The sequence below is a fragment of the Apiospora hydei genome, assembly GCF_038363865.1.
Source record: "Apiospora hydei strain CBS 114990 chromosome Unknown utg000004l_segment0_segment0, whole genome shotgun sequence".
Classification (NCBI taxonomy): domain Eukaryota; kingdom Fungi; phylum Ascomycota; class Sordariomycetes; order Amphisphaeriales; family Apiosporaceae; genus Apiospora; species Apiospora hydei.
In genome coordinates, this window is record NW_027117363.1 from 8384280 (window position 1) to 8398940 (window position 14661).

The following is a 14661-nucleotide window of genomic DNA, read 5'->3' on the forward strand; positions in this document are numbered from 1 at the left end:
ATCTTATCGTCGCCCCAAATCTTTGTTCGACGGAGCCGTATCGACAACCAGATCCACTTGACTTGTCCTGAACCGCCACGTCAAAGGAACCTCGAGTCTCTCCATATCTGTTCTGCCCGTCAGCCGTCACGACAATTTCTCCTCTGATTCTACCCTGGCCAGCTCTGGGTATAGCAGTGCATTCTACCAAGAAGACTCTACCGTTGCACCCTATCTGTTCGACATAATTATCCGCTTGTTCAGCTCTTTTTCAGCAGTGGCTTCTTTCTCGTCGCCCCCCATCTCTATACTGAACCCCGTCGCCAACCATAGAAAACCGGACGCCGACCTGTTGCACATAGTCCCTCCGTGCTTGTTGCTGAACGCCAGCTTTTCGTCACCCTTTTAAATCACGATACTTTGAGATACCCCCGTCATCTTCGGATCTGGTCCTCTGCTTGAACAGACTCGGAGTGGTTCAACTTCGCCATTTTGCCTACCAGCTTTATTAATCTCGTTCCAACCCTTTGCTTGCTACGTTGTGTGAGCCTGCAGCGCATTCCAGACGAGCCGCTCAATTCTCTTCCCAACCCTCCACCTCGGTGCCTGATCTCTCGGGCACTCGCTAATCAGCCAAAACGGCGGTTCTATCTCACGTCCAGCGGGACTCCCTTGTCCCCCCTCATCTGCTCGGGATGCAGGACCTCCAAGGATCGGGTATTCCCACCGGGCCCGCCCAGGGCGGCCCTAACCGCTTCGGCCACACGTCCAAGCCGTCCACCAGCGACACGGGTTTCTCTCACGGGGCCTTCACCTCCAACATTTCCGGATTCGCGGACCGACGACGTGGTAACATTCCTTCGATCAACACCCAGCCCGCCCACCACCAGCAGTTGGCTCCTCCGACCACCCAGAACGATATGGCTACCCCCGGCACTGGCTACGATATGAACTTCACTCCTCTGCTTCCCTCTCAGTTACTCCTCGGCAGTCCCTTCCAGCCTGGCAGCCCTGGTGCCTTCCAGAGCCCCCAGTTCCAGAGCATGCCTCAGTTCCAGCAGCAAAACGGCCAGCAGCAGCACCACCAGAACGGCATGGGTAGCCCTGTCCAGCAGAACATCTCTCCCCAGAACTACCAGGCCATGGTGTCGCCCTCGACCTACGGCGCTCCTCAGTTCTTCCAGCCCCAGTCTCCCACCGGAGCTTACAGCCAGATGGGCGGACAGATGCCGATGTCTCCTGGTTCGCCTGTTCCCATGAGCCCCACTGGTATGGTTACCGGCACCAGCAGAACCGTCTACTTGGGCAACATTCCCCCGGACACCACTGCCGAGGAGATCCTTGGTCACGTCCGTAGCGGTCAAATTGAGTCGGTTCGCCTTCTGCCCGACAAGAACTGCGCCTTCATCTCTTTCCTGGATGCGAATGCCGCCACTCACTTCCACTCTGATGCCATCCTGAAGAAGCTGTGCATCAAGGGCCAGGACGTTAAGATCGGCTGGGGCAAGCCTTCGCAGGTTCCTACTTCGGTGGCCCTTGCGGTTCAGCAGTCTGGAGCTTCCCGCAATGTCTACCTGGGCAACCTGCCCGAGGATATCAGCGATGAGGAGCTGCGCGAGGATCTTGGCAAGTTTGGTGCCGTCGACACCATCAAGATTGTCCGGGAGAAGAACATTGCGTTCATTCACTTCCTTTCCATTGCCAATGCTATGAAGGCCGTGCAGCAGCTGCCCCAGGAGCCCAAGTGGCAGACTCCCCGCCGCGTGTACTACGGCAAGGATCGATGCGCTTATGTCTCCAAGACCCAGCAGCAGAACGCTGCCCAGTACCTTGGCATTGCTCCTGGCTATGCTCATATGCTCACTGGTGCTGATCGCGAGGTTATTTCCAACGCCCTTGCTCAGCAATCCGTTGCGGCCGCTGCTGTTGCGACAACTGCCGGAGGAATCAACAACCTGGGCAACCGTACTATCTACCTGGGTAACATCCACCCTGAGACTACTATTGAGGAGATTTGCAACGTTGTTCGAGGTGGTCTGCTTCACCACATCCGATACATCCCCGACAAGCACATCTGCTTCGTTACGTTCATCGACCCCACCGCTGCTGCTTCCTTCTACGCGATGAGCAACATCCAGGGACTCATGATCCACAACCGCCGCCTCAAGATTGGTTGGGGTAAGCACTCCGGAGCTCTGCCGCCGGCCATTGCCCTGGCTGTCAGCGGCGGCGCTTCTCGAAACGTGTACATCGGAAACCTCGACGACACCTGGACCGAGGAGCGCCTGCGACAGGACTTCTCCGAATTCGGCGAGATCGAATTGGTCAACACCCTCCGTGAGAAGAGCTGCGCTTTCGTCAACTTCACCAACATTGCCAACGCCATCAAGGCGATCGAGGCCATTCGCAGCAAGGACGAGTACAAGAAGTTCAAGGTGAACTTCGGTAAGGATCGTTGCGGCAACCAGCCCCGCCAGATGCAGCAAAACCAGAACCAGTCCCAGTCTCCCCGTGAGAACGGTATCCCGTCCCCGCCTCCGCAGGGCAGCCAGAACGGCAACTCGCCTACTGGAGGACCTCAGTCGCCCCAGTCTGCTAACGGAAACCCCGCCATGTTCTCGAACGGCAACAACCCGTTGACCCTGTACCTCAGCCAGGTCTCGCAGCAGGCCCAGCAGCAACAGCACCACCAGCAGAGCATGCTGGTCTCTCAGCAGCAGGCTCTCTTCGGTACCGCCTCGTCGTCACCCAATGAGTTGTCCCTCGAGGTTCCCCAGCAGGGACACATGGGCCACGGCCAGTCTGCCAGCATCTCTAACGGACTCGGCCCCAACGGAGCGAACGGTGCTACCACCATTGGTGGGCTCCTGGCCCCCAACTCTCGCGGCCAACACAGCAGGGCCGTCAGTCTGCCGGCGTTTGCCCCCGGTTTTGAGAACGGTGGAAACAGCCCCGTCAGCGCTCTTGGCAACGATGGCGAGCGCCGAGGTCACCAGTACCAAGCCAGCTACGGCGGTATGGGCTCCGGCTTCGGTCTTGCCATCCAGGGAGGTCTCAATGGCTGGGTCGAGGAAGAGGTTGCCAACTAGGCTCTGATTCCCCAAAACATAAATTTTCGAGATGGGTGTGTGACCAGCAGAGACTAATACATTGTAATTGTTGCGCTGGGTTTATTCTGCCGGGTTTCTCTTTTCGATTTCACTGATCACGTTTTCATTTTGTGTATGATCTTTGTAACGAGCCCTTGCATCAATCTTTTCTGGTCACACAGCCATGCTTTACGAAGAAGGAAGAAAGAACGACATTATCAGACGTTTAAACGGAAACGTCGTATGAGTACAGTGATGGAAGACGGATGGATACTGTATCCCATGTGGGATCTCTGAGAATGAGATGCCACCTCAGCTATCCTTGTGCATAGTTTCTGATGAGAATGTGGAGTCATGAGAAAGAAACGGACCAAAGTACACAGACAGATACCTCAGGATTAAACCCCTGATGGAGTGCCTACTAGCTACATCATCCTATAGGCATATCTACTCGGGTGTGTATGGCAGGGTTAAGGGAAATATAATGATGATCTAAAAAAAGGTCGTCCAAACTCGCTGCTGTGAAGAACCAACATGCATGATAGCTCTATTGTCTATTTTACGTTGTCAATATGCATTTGCCATCCCTAAGGATTCAACCTTTGGAGTTTAAACGATGTTGGTAACTTGGCCACAACCGGCTTGAAGAGAACTTAGTTATCTGCCCGAGAAATCCTCATGAATACATGCTATCTGTAACCTTTGGTTGTCTATTATCATAATATTCTTAAGTTCTGTAGGACTCCAGCAACCAATTCCAACTCTCATAGTCAGCCATTGGTGGTCACGGAATGCGAACCAGTCCGGAATTCAAACGCCTCTATGCTACGTAATAGAAAACTTAATATGTACAATAAAGGCAATCTAAAACTATTGATGTGAGTAATGTTGCCATCGATGGAATAGTAGGGGACGGGGGCAAGAAAAGGGGTAAACTAGTGTTGATCTCGTAGGTCCCTGGCCCGGCCACCTGTGGAAGTTCAGGTGTGATCAGATTCGGCTGTTGTTGGTGCGCGCACAAAATGACTACGACGTCGTCTGCGGCAACCGGAAACGGTGGGATAGATGGCTTTGGCTGGCTGGCTGGCTGGCTCTTAGTATCCCGCAGGTTCCGGCTTGGTAGGGAAGGCGGGTGCACCCAGGTTGGCTTTGCATTCGGCCTTCCAGTCCTTGGGGACGTATTTGTCGACGATGGATTTGAAAGCCTCCTGTTTATGAAAGGTAAGTAAGCAAATGGGAGGAGGGAGGCAGTAAGACCGAGTAAGGAGATAAGTAAGGGTGGGCAGGTAAACTTACAAGAGTGCAGAAGCTGTCGTCGCCTTCCAGATGGTTCCCGGGCTTGCTGCAGCCGGGCACCTTGACGACGGAGTCGTTGTACCGAAGGCGCACGTAGTAGCCCTCGAGCTTGCGCTTCTCGTCGGCTGTGAGATCCGTCGTCGCTTTGCGACCGATCCCGGGGGCGGGGCGCCGGGTTTCACGGAGGAGGAGCCGCCAAACCAGGAGGTCAGGCCGCCAAACCAACTGCTGCTGCTGCTGCTGCTATTGGTCGTAGCACTGGCCTCGGTGGGCGGGATAGCCGGCGTGGTGGTTTGGGCGCTGGGCGACGGCCGCTTGTGGTCGGTCTTGTGGAACATCTCGACGGCGATGTGGCTGGTATACGGCGGCCACTTGTCGCCCTCGAAGGCTCCCAGACTGGCTAGCACGCCCGCGAGCGTGGTGTCGTGGCAGCCGCTCAGGCCGAAGCGGATCGGGGTCGCGGCGGTGCCCTTGCGGATGGGCGCGGCGCTCAGGTCGTGCGCGCTATCGTACTCGCCGTCGGCGGTGCTGCGCTCGGCGGACCCGACCATGCGGCTGACAATGTCGCCCATGAGGCCGCCGATGCCCAGGGCGCGGTACTCGCGGCTCTCCTTGTAGCCGGCGAACCACTCCTCGACGCCGATCTTCTCGACGATCTCGCGGCCCTTCTTGTCGTAGAACTTGGCCGGGAGCCGCGTCTCGGGGCCGTGCGCCAGGGTCGAGTTGATGGTGTCCATGATGCCGCTCAGGCGGGGCTTGCCGTCGACGGCGACGCGCGGGCTGTCCTCGGGCATCCAGGCGCCGTAGAGCTTCTGCAGGTACGCCATCTCGGCCGAGTCGTTCCAGCGGTCGGCGGCGCGCTGGGCAAAGGCGCGGGACAGGGCCGCGAAGCGCCGGCAGTTGCTGTCGTTGGGGAAGAGGGTCTCGTCGCCGGGGGCGCGGGTCAGGATGCTCGGGGCGGGGAAGTCGGGGCTGCGGGTGTGCGGCGGGTAGAGGCCCGTGAAGGTCTGCTTGAGGCTCTCAAGGGCGCGCGGGATGGGCGTGGCGCGGAGGTAGAGGGCGTCGGCGTCGGCGAGCGCGGGCGGGAGGAAGCGGAGCTGGTCGACGTAGAGGTGGCGCAGGCGCGCGCCCAGGTCGTAGGTGGTGACGCGGCCCGTGTCCGTCAGCATGCCCATGTCGCAGATGGCGTCGAGCTCGCCGGCGGGCCCGCGGGCAATGACGGGCTCGTCGTGGGCGCCGAAGGCCTCGAGCCGGCGCTTCCACTCCAGCGTCGAGAACTGTTGCGGGGTCGTCTGGTTGGAGGACCGGTCGAGCACGGCGGCTTTCAGCTGCGTCACGGCGGAGCAGTAGGGCCAGAAGGCGGGCAGGCCGGCGTTCTGGAAGCGGGCCGAGACGGGGGAGCGCTCGCCGTGGCGCAGGAGGATCTGCACGAGCTGGAGGTCCAGGCCGGGCGGGTAGAGCGACTGCAGCTCATCTTGGGTGTAGGGCGGGCGAGGGGTGAGGGTCGTCATGGTTGCTTGCTATGGTCGGTTAGGTGGTAGGAGGGGCCCTATCCTGGCTGGTCGGGAGCGGGAAGATGAGCAAACAGCCGGTGTCAAGGTTAACTAACTACCCAGATCCTGGGCGTCAAGGGAGCTCCAGGTGCTTCTTATACTCGAGCTGCGTATGATATGCTAAGTAAACATGTACTGAATATTTCCCGCCGAAGAGGTATTACAGGTGAACAAAGACAATATAGAAGCTTGGCCTACGGGATTTCCTAACATGGACTCTCCGCCTCAACCAGTCCTCAGACAAAGCTTCTCTTATGCACTTGAACCTAGCTTCGACATACCTGTTACGCAATCCCGGACACTGGGCCGAGCTGCCAAGAAAGCGCTGATGCCGATATCGTGCGTCATGGCCCAAGCACGACTATCGTCTCACCGGCTGCACCGCCAGCGAAGCTACAGTCACTCAAACGAACGCAGGGTGATATCTCCTGTTGGGCCGAATTGACATAAAAGAATGAAGTAAAGTAATCTTCGCGATTGTTGCGACCTCTTGGCAGGTACCCAGAGCTATCGATGGATGAACTGTGGTTTCCACTAACCAGCTGGCTTTCCCACTAAACCAGAGTCCGGGGTGGGATGGGATGGAATTGTCCATTGTCCAGCCTTAAACTCCGACTACCGCCGGTGGGCTTTTAGCTGCCAAAGAAAAAAGGGCAGGGCGCGTCCCGCGACCGCAGGCATCATAATTGATTGATCCCACGATAGACAATCCGGGCCCAGCTCATTCCGTCGCTGCAACGCGCATCTTCTGTCCGTATGAAGGCGACTCCCAATTCCATCTGCATGCTATGTAGACATGCACTCGCCACCAAAGCCGCGAGACGGGCAGCAGTAGCAGCACCAGCACCATGGAGCCCTCAGGCTTCCTCCTACTCGACAGCGACAGCTACAGGCGCCCCGGTACCCCCACCAGCCGCCGCCGACGGCAAAGAAGCCTCGACAACAGCGCCGCCACCGAATCCCGGGCAGAATGAAGATGTTGGCCCGCACGGTAACGGAGGAAGAGGTTACCGAAATGTTCTCGTCAATGGCGAACGGAAGAGCAAACCCTCGGCCACGATAGTCCAAGAGTCTCGGACTCGACGACATTCCCAACCCAAGTCCGACTCCGATATGAATGCCCTCTTCCAGCAGATAGTCGGCCAGTCGAAAAACCACAACGCCGCTTCTGCCGAAGGCCACCACGCCCGCAGCCGCGACCTGGGCTTGGTCGCGGACATTGCTCGTCTTGAGTCCATGGTCGACAGCGATCTCTCCGTCTCGAGGGCCTACAGCGTGCTGAAGACCAAACTATATCCGGCCATCCGCCAGGAGGGCGTCACTATTCCGCAGATCTTCTTCCCTGTAGTCTCCAAGCTGATGCTGAAGATGATCAACGTGAAGAACAAGAACATGACGGCCAACGACTTGCCGCCGGTGGCCGAGATCTTCCGCGTCTGCCTCGACGTGGGCGAAATAGACCCCCGTCTCTGGTCCAAGCTGGTGGAGAAGCTGGTCGAAGGCCTCTGTGAGATGAGCGTCTCTCCTGCGGATTATCCCTCGATCGAGGCCTTCGAGAAGCATCTGGCCACGAGAGACGAAATGCTGACGGATCTGGTCGAGTCCTGGAAGGTGCTTTCTCTGCCCAAACATGCTGTGGTCAACCCTATGGACAAGGAAAACGACATTATTGACGGTTTTTGGTTTCCGCGGCTGGAAAAGTCCAGCGCATACAGACTTCCCGGGTCCGGCAATTTCGTCTCGGCCTTCAGTAGCTTGTTTTCCCAATACGACCAAACTAAGCTGGGTCCTCGGGTAAGTACTCTGGCGATTGCGACGTATGCACTCCTCCTGGATCGCCAAAGGAGCAACGCGAACGTGAGACAAGGCGCTGCGAGGTTTATGGCCAAGATCGCGTACATGATCAGTACAGTGCGTCTGCGCAGCGAAAAGTTGGGCGAGTACTTGTCCCAGTCGTCAGCAGCGTCTCCAGCGACAGCAAGGTATATCATGGAACAGTGGCCCAACATATCCGAGTCTTTAGACGGCGGCAAGGAAAATACACACCCGCGGAGCCCGGCTTCCCGCAACGCAGCGGCCGGCCACGCAAAACCATACAGCCCCCATCGAGTGTCCATCGAGAAGCGTTTGAGTCGTGCCTATGGTACGCGCCACCTGGCTGAGGTGGACCGGATTTGGCACGACTTTATTGGTAAACCAGCCGACTTCACGCCGGAGCGAGCCGCCGCGCTTCGAGAAGAGCAGGATATCTTCAATTCCTTCATCAATACGTACATGGCCTTGAACGACCCAGACAAGGCCATTGTCGTCTGGAACACTCTGCCCAGACTCGGGATGAAACCGACTCTGAAGACGTGGAACGTAATGCTTGATGGCTGTAGGAAGGCCCGGAATCTGAACGGATTGAACACAGTATGGTCGAGGCTCCAGGCTTCGGGGTTAGCCCTCGATATCCCGATATGGACGACGCGCGTTGCTGGTCTGATTGATTGTGGCGACCCCAAGGGTGCGATCGAAGCGCTGGAAGAGCTGGTGAAGCGTTGGCACCTGGGCCAAAAGGGGCAGCAGAGTGATGCCCTGAAGCTTGCCATCGAACCAATCAACGCTGCCATGGCCGGTCTGGTGCGCCTCGATAAGCTCAAAGCCGCCCAAAGTCTGCTCTCGTGGTCCAGCAGACAGGGCATACGTCCGGATATCGTTACGTTCAACACCCTCCTCCGGCCACTTATCCGCGACGGCCGCGAGAAGGAAGTCAAGGGTCTTCTCGAGACCATGAAGACCCTGGGGATCAATGCCGATGCCGCTACCTTCACCGTCGTGCTCGACGGCACTCTGGCCAATGTCCCGCTCAACGACTACCAAAGCCAGGCCGAGGTCGTCCGGTCCGTCTTCGAGACAATGGAAGGGGCCGGCCTCAGGTCCAACCTGCACACCTACGGCAAGATGATCTACCTGCTGCTCCGGTCCGGCGACCGCGCCCAGGAGTCGGTCAAGATCGTCCTCTCCCACCTCTGGAGCCAGGGCTACGAGCTGAGCCCCCACATCTACACCATGCTGGTCGAGCACTACTTTGCGCGCCAGCCGCCGGACCTCGACGCCGTCAACGGCCTGCTGCTGCGTCGCCGCCTCCTGGACTACGACGACATGGACCGCGTGTTTTACGACCGCGTCATCAAGGGCTACGCCCACGTCGGCGAGCTCGGCACCGCCCTCGACATCTACCGCAAGCTCCACGCCGCCGGCTTCATGGTCGAGCTCGAGACCCAGTTCGACCTGCTCCGCGCCCTCGTCCGCACGGGCACCGCCCAGGGCGAGCACGAGGCTCGCCAGCTCGTCGAGGGCACCATGGCGCGCTTCAAGGAGCTCCACGCCGAGGACTGGCAGTCGCCACAGCATGCGCGCTTCTGGGGCCATGCGTTCTGGCACCTCGCGGTGCGGTCGGGCGTCTTGCAGGAGCTGCCTGTGACTACGGACAAGATGGCTGCTGTCTAGCATGTCTCGGGGGTGTGTAGAGCTTGGGGCAACGGAGAAAGGGGGAGGCTATATAGAGAACCAATCCTGTAGACTACAATGTGATACCAGTGTACAACCTCTTCACCTACCTAATTCAAGCTACTCGATCCTGAAGAGATAGCAGTTCGCCCATTCACCCGACGTAACATAAACCCCTATCTCACTTTTCTCTGAAGTACTCTATAGAAGCCATGTATTGGCAAATACCATTCATTGGAGAAAGGCCTGATATGCACATACGAATGCACCTATTGTCAAGGCCCAATGCATGCATAAGTGTAAATAGTTAATTAAAACATTCGCAAGGCTGAAGTCAAAAGGATACTACTACCGCCATATCTGCGTACACGACAACGACAACAATTCATACACTCTTCTCAGTCTGTCCCTGTCCTGTCCCGAATCATCAAACCAACCATCGTCATCACACACTATGCCCACCAACCAACCAGCCACATCCCATTCAGTCCGCGCTTCCCTCGTGGCGCACACACACCAGACAAAAATTCGCTTCGATGGGTTATCAAGAAGAAAATAAAAAGTCTGTGTTACTACTACTATCTACTGACTTTGAAACCCCAATCCACTCCACTCACTCTCTCCTATTTAATCAAGGACCCGACCAGCGACACTCGACGCGCTGGCGTCACGGGTAGTCGCCTTCTTGAGCATCTTGCCGGCTTGAATCTCGCCCAGGAGACCGGCAGGGCGTCCACCGGCTGGCGGGGCCGGCATACCGCCCGCGGCAGGGGGCGGCGGGGGAGGTGGGGGTGCACCTGCGCCCGGAGGAGGCGGCGGTGGTGCCGCGGGAGCTCCTCCAGCCGGGGGCATAGGAGGAGGGGGTGGCGGACCAGAGGGTGATGACTCGGGCATCGGGGGCGGTGGTGGTGGCGGGGGAGCGCCTGTGGGAGCACCTTCATCCATGGCAGGAGGCGCTGGGGGAGGCGGGGGAGCACTCGATGGTGCCTCTTCCTCCGCAGCGGGAGCTGCTGGTGGGGGCGGGGGGCGATGCGACGGCTGGAGACGCAACAGCGGGCGATGCAGTCTGCGATCGGTTGCCGGCGGCCGAAAGAGGTCGCGGCGGGCCCATGGAGCCAAAGAGCAGAGATGCCAGCTGAGCCGCACCAGCCTGAGGACGGTCGTCGTCCGAATCGTCATCAGATTCTTCCTCGTTGCCAGAGCCCCACTCGTCATCCGTGTCGGGCCTCTTCCGAGAGATATTACCAGTCGGTTGGGGCGCAATAGGGGCGGCCTGGGTCATGCGGTGGAAGGGGTTTGTCGAGACCTCAGGCTGAGCAGGCGGTGCAGGAGCCGCAGGAGCAGCGGGTGCAGCGGGTGCCGCAGGTGCTGACGCCGAATCCGTCGACATCATGCGACGGTAAGGGTTGCGGCTCTCGCTCTCCGAAGGAGGACTAGTCACAACCGTTGGCGGGGCCGGAGCCGAAGGTGCCGGGGGCGGCGTGGCCTGGCGCTCGATTTCCTGACTACCACTAATAGTGGGAGTGGACGCCTGAGGGGTGATTTGTTGAGGACCTTCATCCTCGTCAGAGGAGGAATCATCTCCATCCATGGCCTCGAGTTGGCGTTGAAGCTCCAGTTCGCGTTGGCGAGCAGCCTCAATCTCGGCCCGCTGAGCAGCAAGCTTGGCCTCCTTGTCCTTAGCCTCGGCCATGGCTGCCTTCTTCTTTTTCTTCTCCTCCTCTTTCTTCAACTTTCCTGCCTTGACCTGCTCCTCCAGGGCCTTTAGGCGGGCGTCCGCGGCTGCGCGTTCCTTCTCCAGTTCGGTCTCCGCCTCCGCGGCTTGTGCCCTGCAAATAGTTAGCGTCGGAATCATTAGGCTACCGTCATGAGATACATACTCAAGTTCTTGCGTCTCCCGCTGCTGTTCCTGAGACTCCCGGTTGAGGCGTTCTTCCTCGGCCTTCTTAGCAGCCTCTTCTTCAGCATGCTTGGCAGAGTCGTCGGCCTTGGCGCCCTTCCTTGTGGGCGGTGGGGGAGGCTTCTTGCCTGCCGCCTTCGGTGCTTCAGCCGCGGCAGGAGGAGGCACGCCCTGTTCCTCGGCGATCCTAGCTTGCCGTTCGGATTCACGGCGTGCATCCTCTTCCTCCGCTTGACGCAGCTTGGCGGCGCGTTCGGCACGCTCACGCTCCATGCGCTGCGCGGCCGTCTCGCCTGGCTTGCTGGGAGCCTTGATACCGAGAGCCGCAAGACGCTCAGCCATGCGTTGCTCAGCCTGCTGCTTGATGAAGGCAGCACGCTCCTCAGGTGTCTTGTACGAAGAGTAGGAACCACCACTGGCAGGAGGGGTAGCAGTGCGAGCCGCTGACGGGCTTTCGACCCGCGGCGGAGCCTCCGCCTTGACAGGCTCAGCAGTGGCCTTGCGACCACCGCTGCGGTCTTGGGCTCGGACGCGCGCCGCCCGGCTATCTCGTTGAAGATCGAAGATGAAGTCGCGGACCTCGTCCTCAACTCCCAAGGCATCATTCCAGCGGCGCGTCTCGTGCTCATTGGCTGACGTCTTGCCACCTTCCTTGAGATTGTCTTCGATACCCTTGGCGAAATCACGAACGCTGTCTTCCACATCCCGCACCATACGCTCGTTGTTCTCCTTCTCTGTTCGAGCCTTCAGGCTCTCTTCCTCCAATCGCTTAGGGGCGTCGGCATCGTCATCTCCCGCGTCGATCTTCTTGCCAGTAAGAGCGGCCGTTCGCTGCTGCATCATCGCCTTGGCTCTGGCCTTCAGTCGGTCAGACTCGGTGATAGCACCACCGGGGCCAGTTCCAATAATGGTGGAGGCACTGCCTGGGTGAGCCTTGGCGTCCTTCAGGCGGAAAAGCTCCAGCTTCGCTTCCGCAATAGCCTTCTCCGTCTTGCGAACTTGCGAGGCCAGTTCTGGGATCTTGTCGGTAAGGTTTTGCAGTTGGCGCTTGAGTGATCTCCTCTCGGCCTCCGAGTCACCGCTCATAAGCGCGGCATCAGGGTGGTTATCAATGTCTTCTTGGACGCGTCTGATTCTTCGGTAGAGCTCATCAGCTTCGCGGCGGTCCCGCCTGTCAAGGATATCATCTTCCTCAGCTGCTGCCTCATCCTTGAAGTCCATAGCATCGAGCAGAACTTGCTTCTCCCGGATCTTCTTCTTGAGCTGCTCGACGGAGAGATCGTCATTCGAAGCCACGGAGCCAGGGGATTGAGGTCTAGGGGATCCACCACCAACCCGACGACGCGCGCTGGATCGATAACCAACAGCTTCATCATTGTTCTTGAAAACGGTAGCATCCTTACGGCCACCCGCGCCAGGAGATGAGCCACCCCGGAATGAGTGGTTCTTGAGATAGCTGACTCCAGTCTTCTGCGGGAGCAGAGAGGCGCCCGAGTTCTTGCGGAAGTCGGCTTCTTGATTCAACATGGACTTGACGGCGCCCAGTGACTCCTTGAGGTTACGAGTAGAAGGCGGTACGAGCTCCGGAGGAGCTGGGCAGGAACGGGATACCCGTTCAGCTTTCTGTAGATCAAATGCATGGCAACCGCAAACTCATCCAGATCAAGCCGTCCCTTGTTGCCATTATCAGCCAGGGTCCAGATGCGTTCGAGATCGGGCTTCTCCAGTCCACTTTGGCCCATGATCTCAATAGCCTGATCTCCGGTAACATATCCCTTATGCAGACCATCCCACGCCCGGAAAATCTCGTCGTAACGTCTCTTCTCATCCTTCGTAATAGCCCAAGGAATAACTGCATTGCCTGAGAGGCCAGTCGTCGTGTAGTCTTGCTGCTCGCGGCCTTGCTGAGGCATCATTCGAGCTTGCAGCGCATCCATGTTCGGGAGTCCTCCAGCAGGACCATTGACCAGGCCCCATTGTCCCGGTCTACCGGTAGGTTGCGCATTCAAGGGGGCAGCGCTGGGAACTCCTAGGCCACCAGCGTAGCCAGTAGGCATCGGGGGCATAGGAGGTCGCGGCCCATTGTATCCAGTGGGCTGGGGGTTGTTCATGCCGGGGAAGCCAGTCTGCTGAGGCTGCATGCCAGTCGGCTGGGGCTGCATACCTTGGTTCTGACCGAGGAAGCCAGTTGGCTGAGGTTGCATCTGCGGGCCGGGGAAACCAGTCATCTGGGCTTGCAGGATCTGCGCGTTCGAGGGCTGCGGCTGGGGATGGTGGATAACCGGGGGCGTCGCAGTGTTCTGTCTAGTGAAATCGGAAGTGTTGTTCGAGGATGTGTCTTCGGGAATGCTGAAGCTAATAATGTCAACCATGCTCGAGACCTCGTTCTTGATATTCTCTGGGAGAGCCGGTGGCAGCGTCTTTCCAACCAGCTTCAGGTTGCAAAGATACATTGCGAGCGCAAATTCGGGGAAGAAGAGCTCGCCGGAGCGTGTCGTGTCGGACAAGGTCCTGTTCAAAAGTGTTAGCGAAGCCATACTTTGTTTATCCCAATATACGCGAAGGGGCATACCAAATCTGTGACAGCGAGTCACCGTCCAGCCGCGATCGTAGCAGAAGATCCCTTGCCTTGTCGCCGGACATGGTCGTTCCTTCGGTTACAGCTGACTTGAACAGGGTTTCGAACTTGGCCTGGTCCGAAGCCGTGATGAAGGACAGGCGGATATTGGGGATCTTGTTAGCCTGTCGCTTCTCGGGGACCGGCGGCCCCTGGTTCTGGTTCCCGCCCGTCTTGAACGAGTTCGCCATGGCTTGGAAACCGGTCGGCTGGGCCGTCATAGGCTTAGGCGGCGGCGCGGGAATGCTCGGGGCGCCGGTCGCGGTGGGTGTCGAGAAGGAGCCGAGGTTCTGAGGTGGCTGCGGCTGTTGCTGCTGCTGCTGCTGATACTGTTGCTGGAACTGCTGAGGCATCTGCGGCATAGGCGGTGCCCCCGTCTGGAAGCTCTGCTGGGGCTGAGGCTGGCCGGGGAAGCCAGTGTACTGTGGTTGCAGCCCCTGTTGCGGCTGTTGCTGTTGCTGCGGCATACCGGTCGCCTGCGGCTGCATCATACCTTGCTGGCCGGGGAAGCCCGTGTACTGCTGGGTCATGGGCGCCTGACCGAAGCCCGTCGGTTGGGGCGCGAAGGGACTGGGCTGTTGGCCTGGCTGCTGCTGCTGCTGTTGCTGCTGGCCCATACCGAATTGGTTGTTGCCATACTGTTGCTGCTGACCAGGGCGCAGGCTGTTGGCGCCGCCCATGAAGGAGTTGGAATTAGAATACATGGCGCGGCGGGGGAAATGCACTGGCCGAGAC

The 14661-nt window shown here is 58.6% G+C and overlaps 5 protein-coding genes across 5 annotated transcripts; 2 read left to right on the plus strand and 3 right to left on the minus strand.

Moving 5' to 3' along the window:
* Nucleotides 1–674: 674 nt before the first annotated feature.
* PG997_005121 (uncharacterized protein) lies at nucleotides 675–3068 on the plus strand (the record flags this gene model as incomplete). Its single annotated transcript, XM_066809436.1, has 1 exon — nucleotides 675–3068. One exon carries the CDS (start codon nucleotides 675–677, stop codon nucleotides 3066–3068), a length of 2394 nt encoding a protein of 797 aa, XP_066673054.1.
* A 1094-nt stretch (nucleotides 3069–4162) lies between these two features.
* Nucleotides 4163–5875, minus strand: PG997_005122 (acid phosphatase; the record flags this gene model as incomplete). Its single annotated transcript, XM_066809437.1, has 3 exons — nucleotides 4163–4276; nucleotides 4365–4481; nucleotides 4517–5875. The coding sequence occupies 3 exons, from the start codon at nucleotides 5873–5875 to the stop codon at nucleotides 4163–4165; spliced, it is 1590 nt and encodes a 529-aa protein (XP_066673055.1).
* Nucleotides 5876–6673: 798 nt separating this feature from the next.
* On the plus strand, nucleotides 6674–9409 carry PG997_005123 (uncharacterized protein; the record flags this gene model as incomplete). Its single annotated transcript, XM_066809438.1, has 1 exon — nucleotides 6674–9409. One exon carries the CDS (start codon nucleotides 6674–6676, stop codon nucleotides 9407–9409), a length of 2736 nt encoding a protein of 911 aa, XP_066673056.1.
* Nucleotides 9410–10036: 627 nt separating this feature from the next.
* PG997_005124 (uncharacterized protein) lies at nucleotides 10037–10303 on the minus strand (the record flags this gene model as incomplete). The annotated part of the gene is made up of 1 exon (XM_066809439.1): nucleotides 10037–10303. One exon carries the CDS (start codon nucleotides 10301–10303, stop codon nucleotides 10037–10039), a length of 267 nt encoding a protein of 88 aa, XP_066673057.1.
* A 43-nt stretch (nucleotides 10304–10346) lies between these two features.
* Nucleotides 10347–14630, minus strand: PG997_005125 (uncharacterized protein; the record flags this gene model as incomplete). Its single annotated transcript, XM_066809440.1, has 4 exons — nucleotides 10347–11238; nucleotides 11290–12860; nucleotides 12914–13820; nucleotides 13882–14630. The coding sequence occupies 4 exons, from the start codon at nucleotides 14628–14630 to the stop codon at nucleotides 10347–10349; spliced, it is 4119 nt and encodes a 1372-aa protein (XP_066673058.1).
* Nucleotides 14631–14661: the final 31 nt, after the last annotated feature.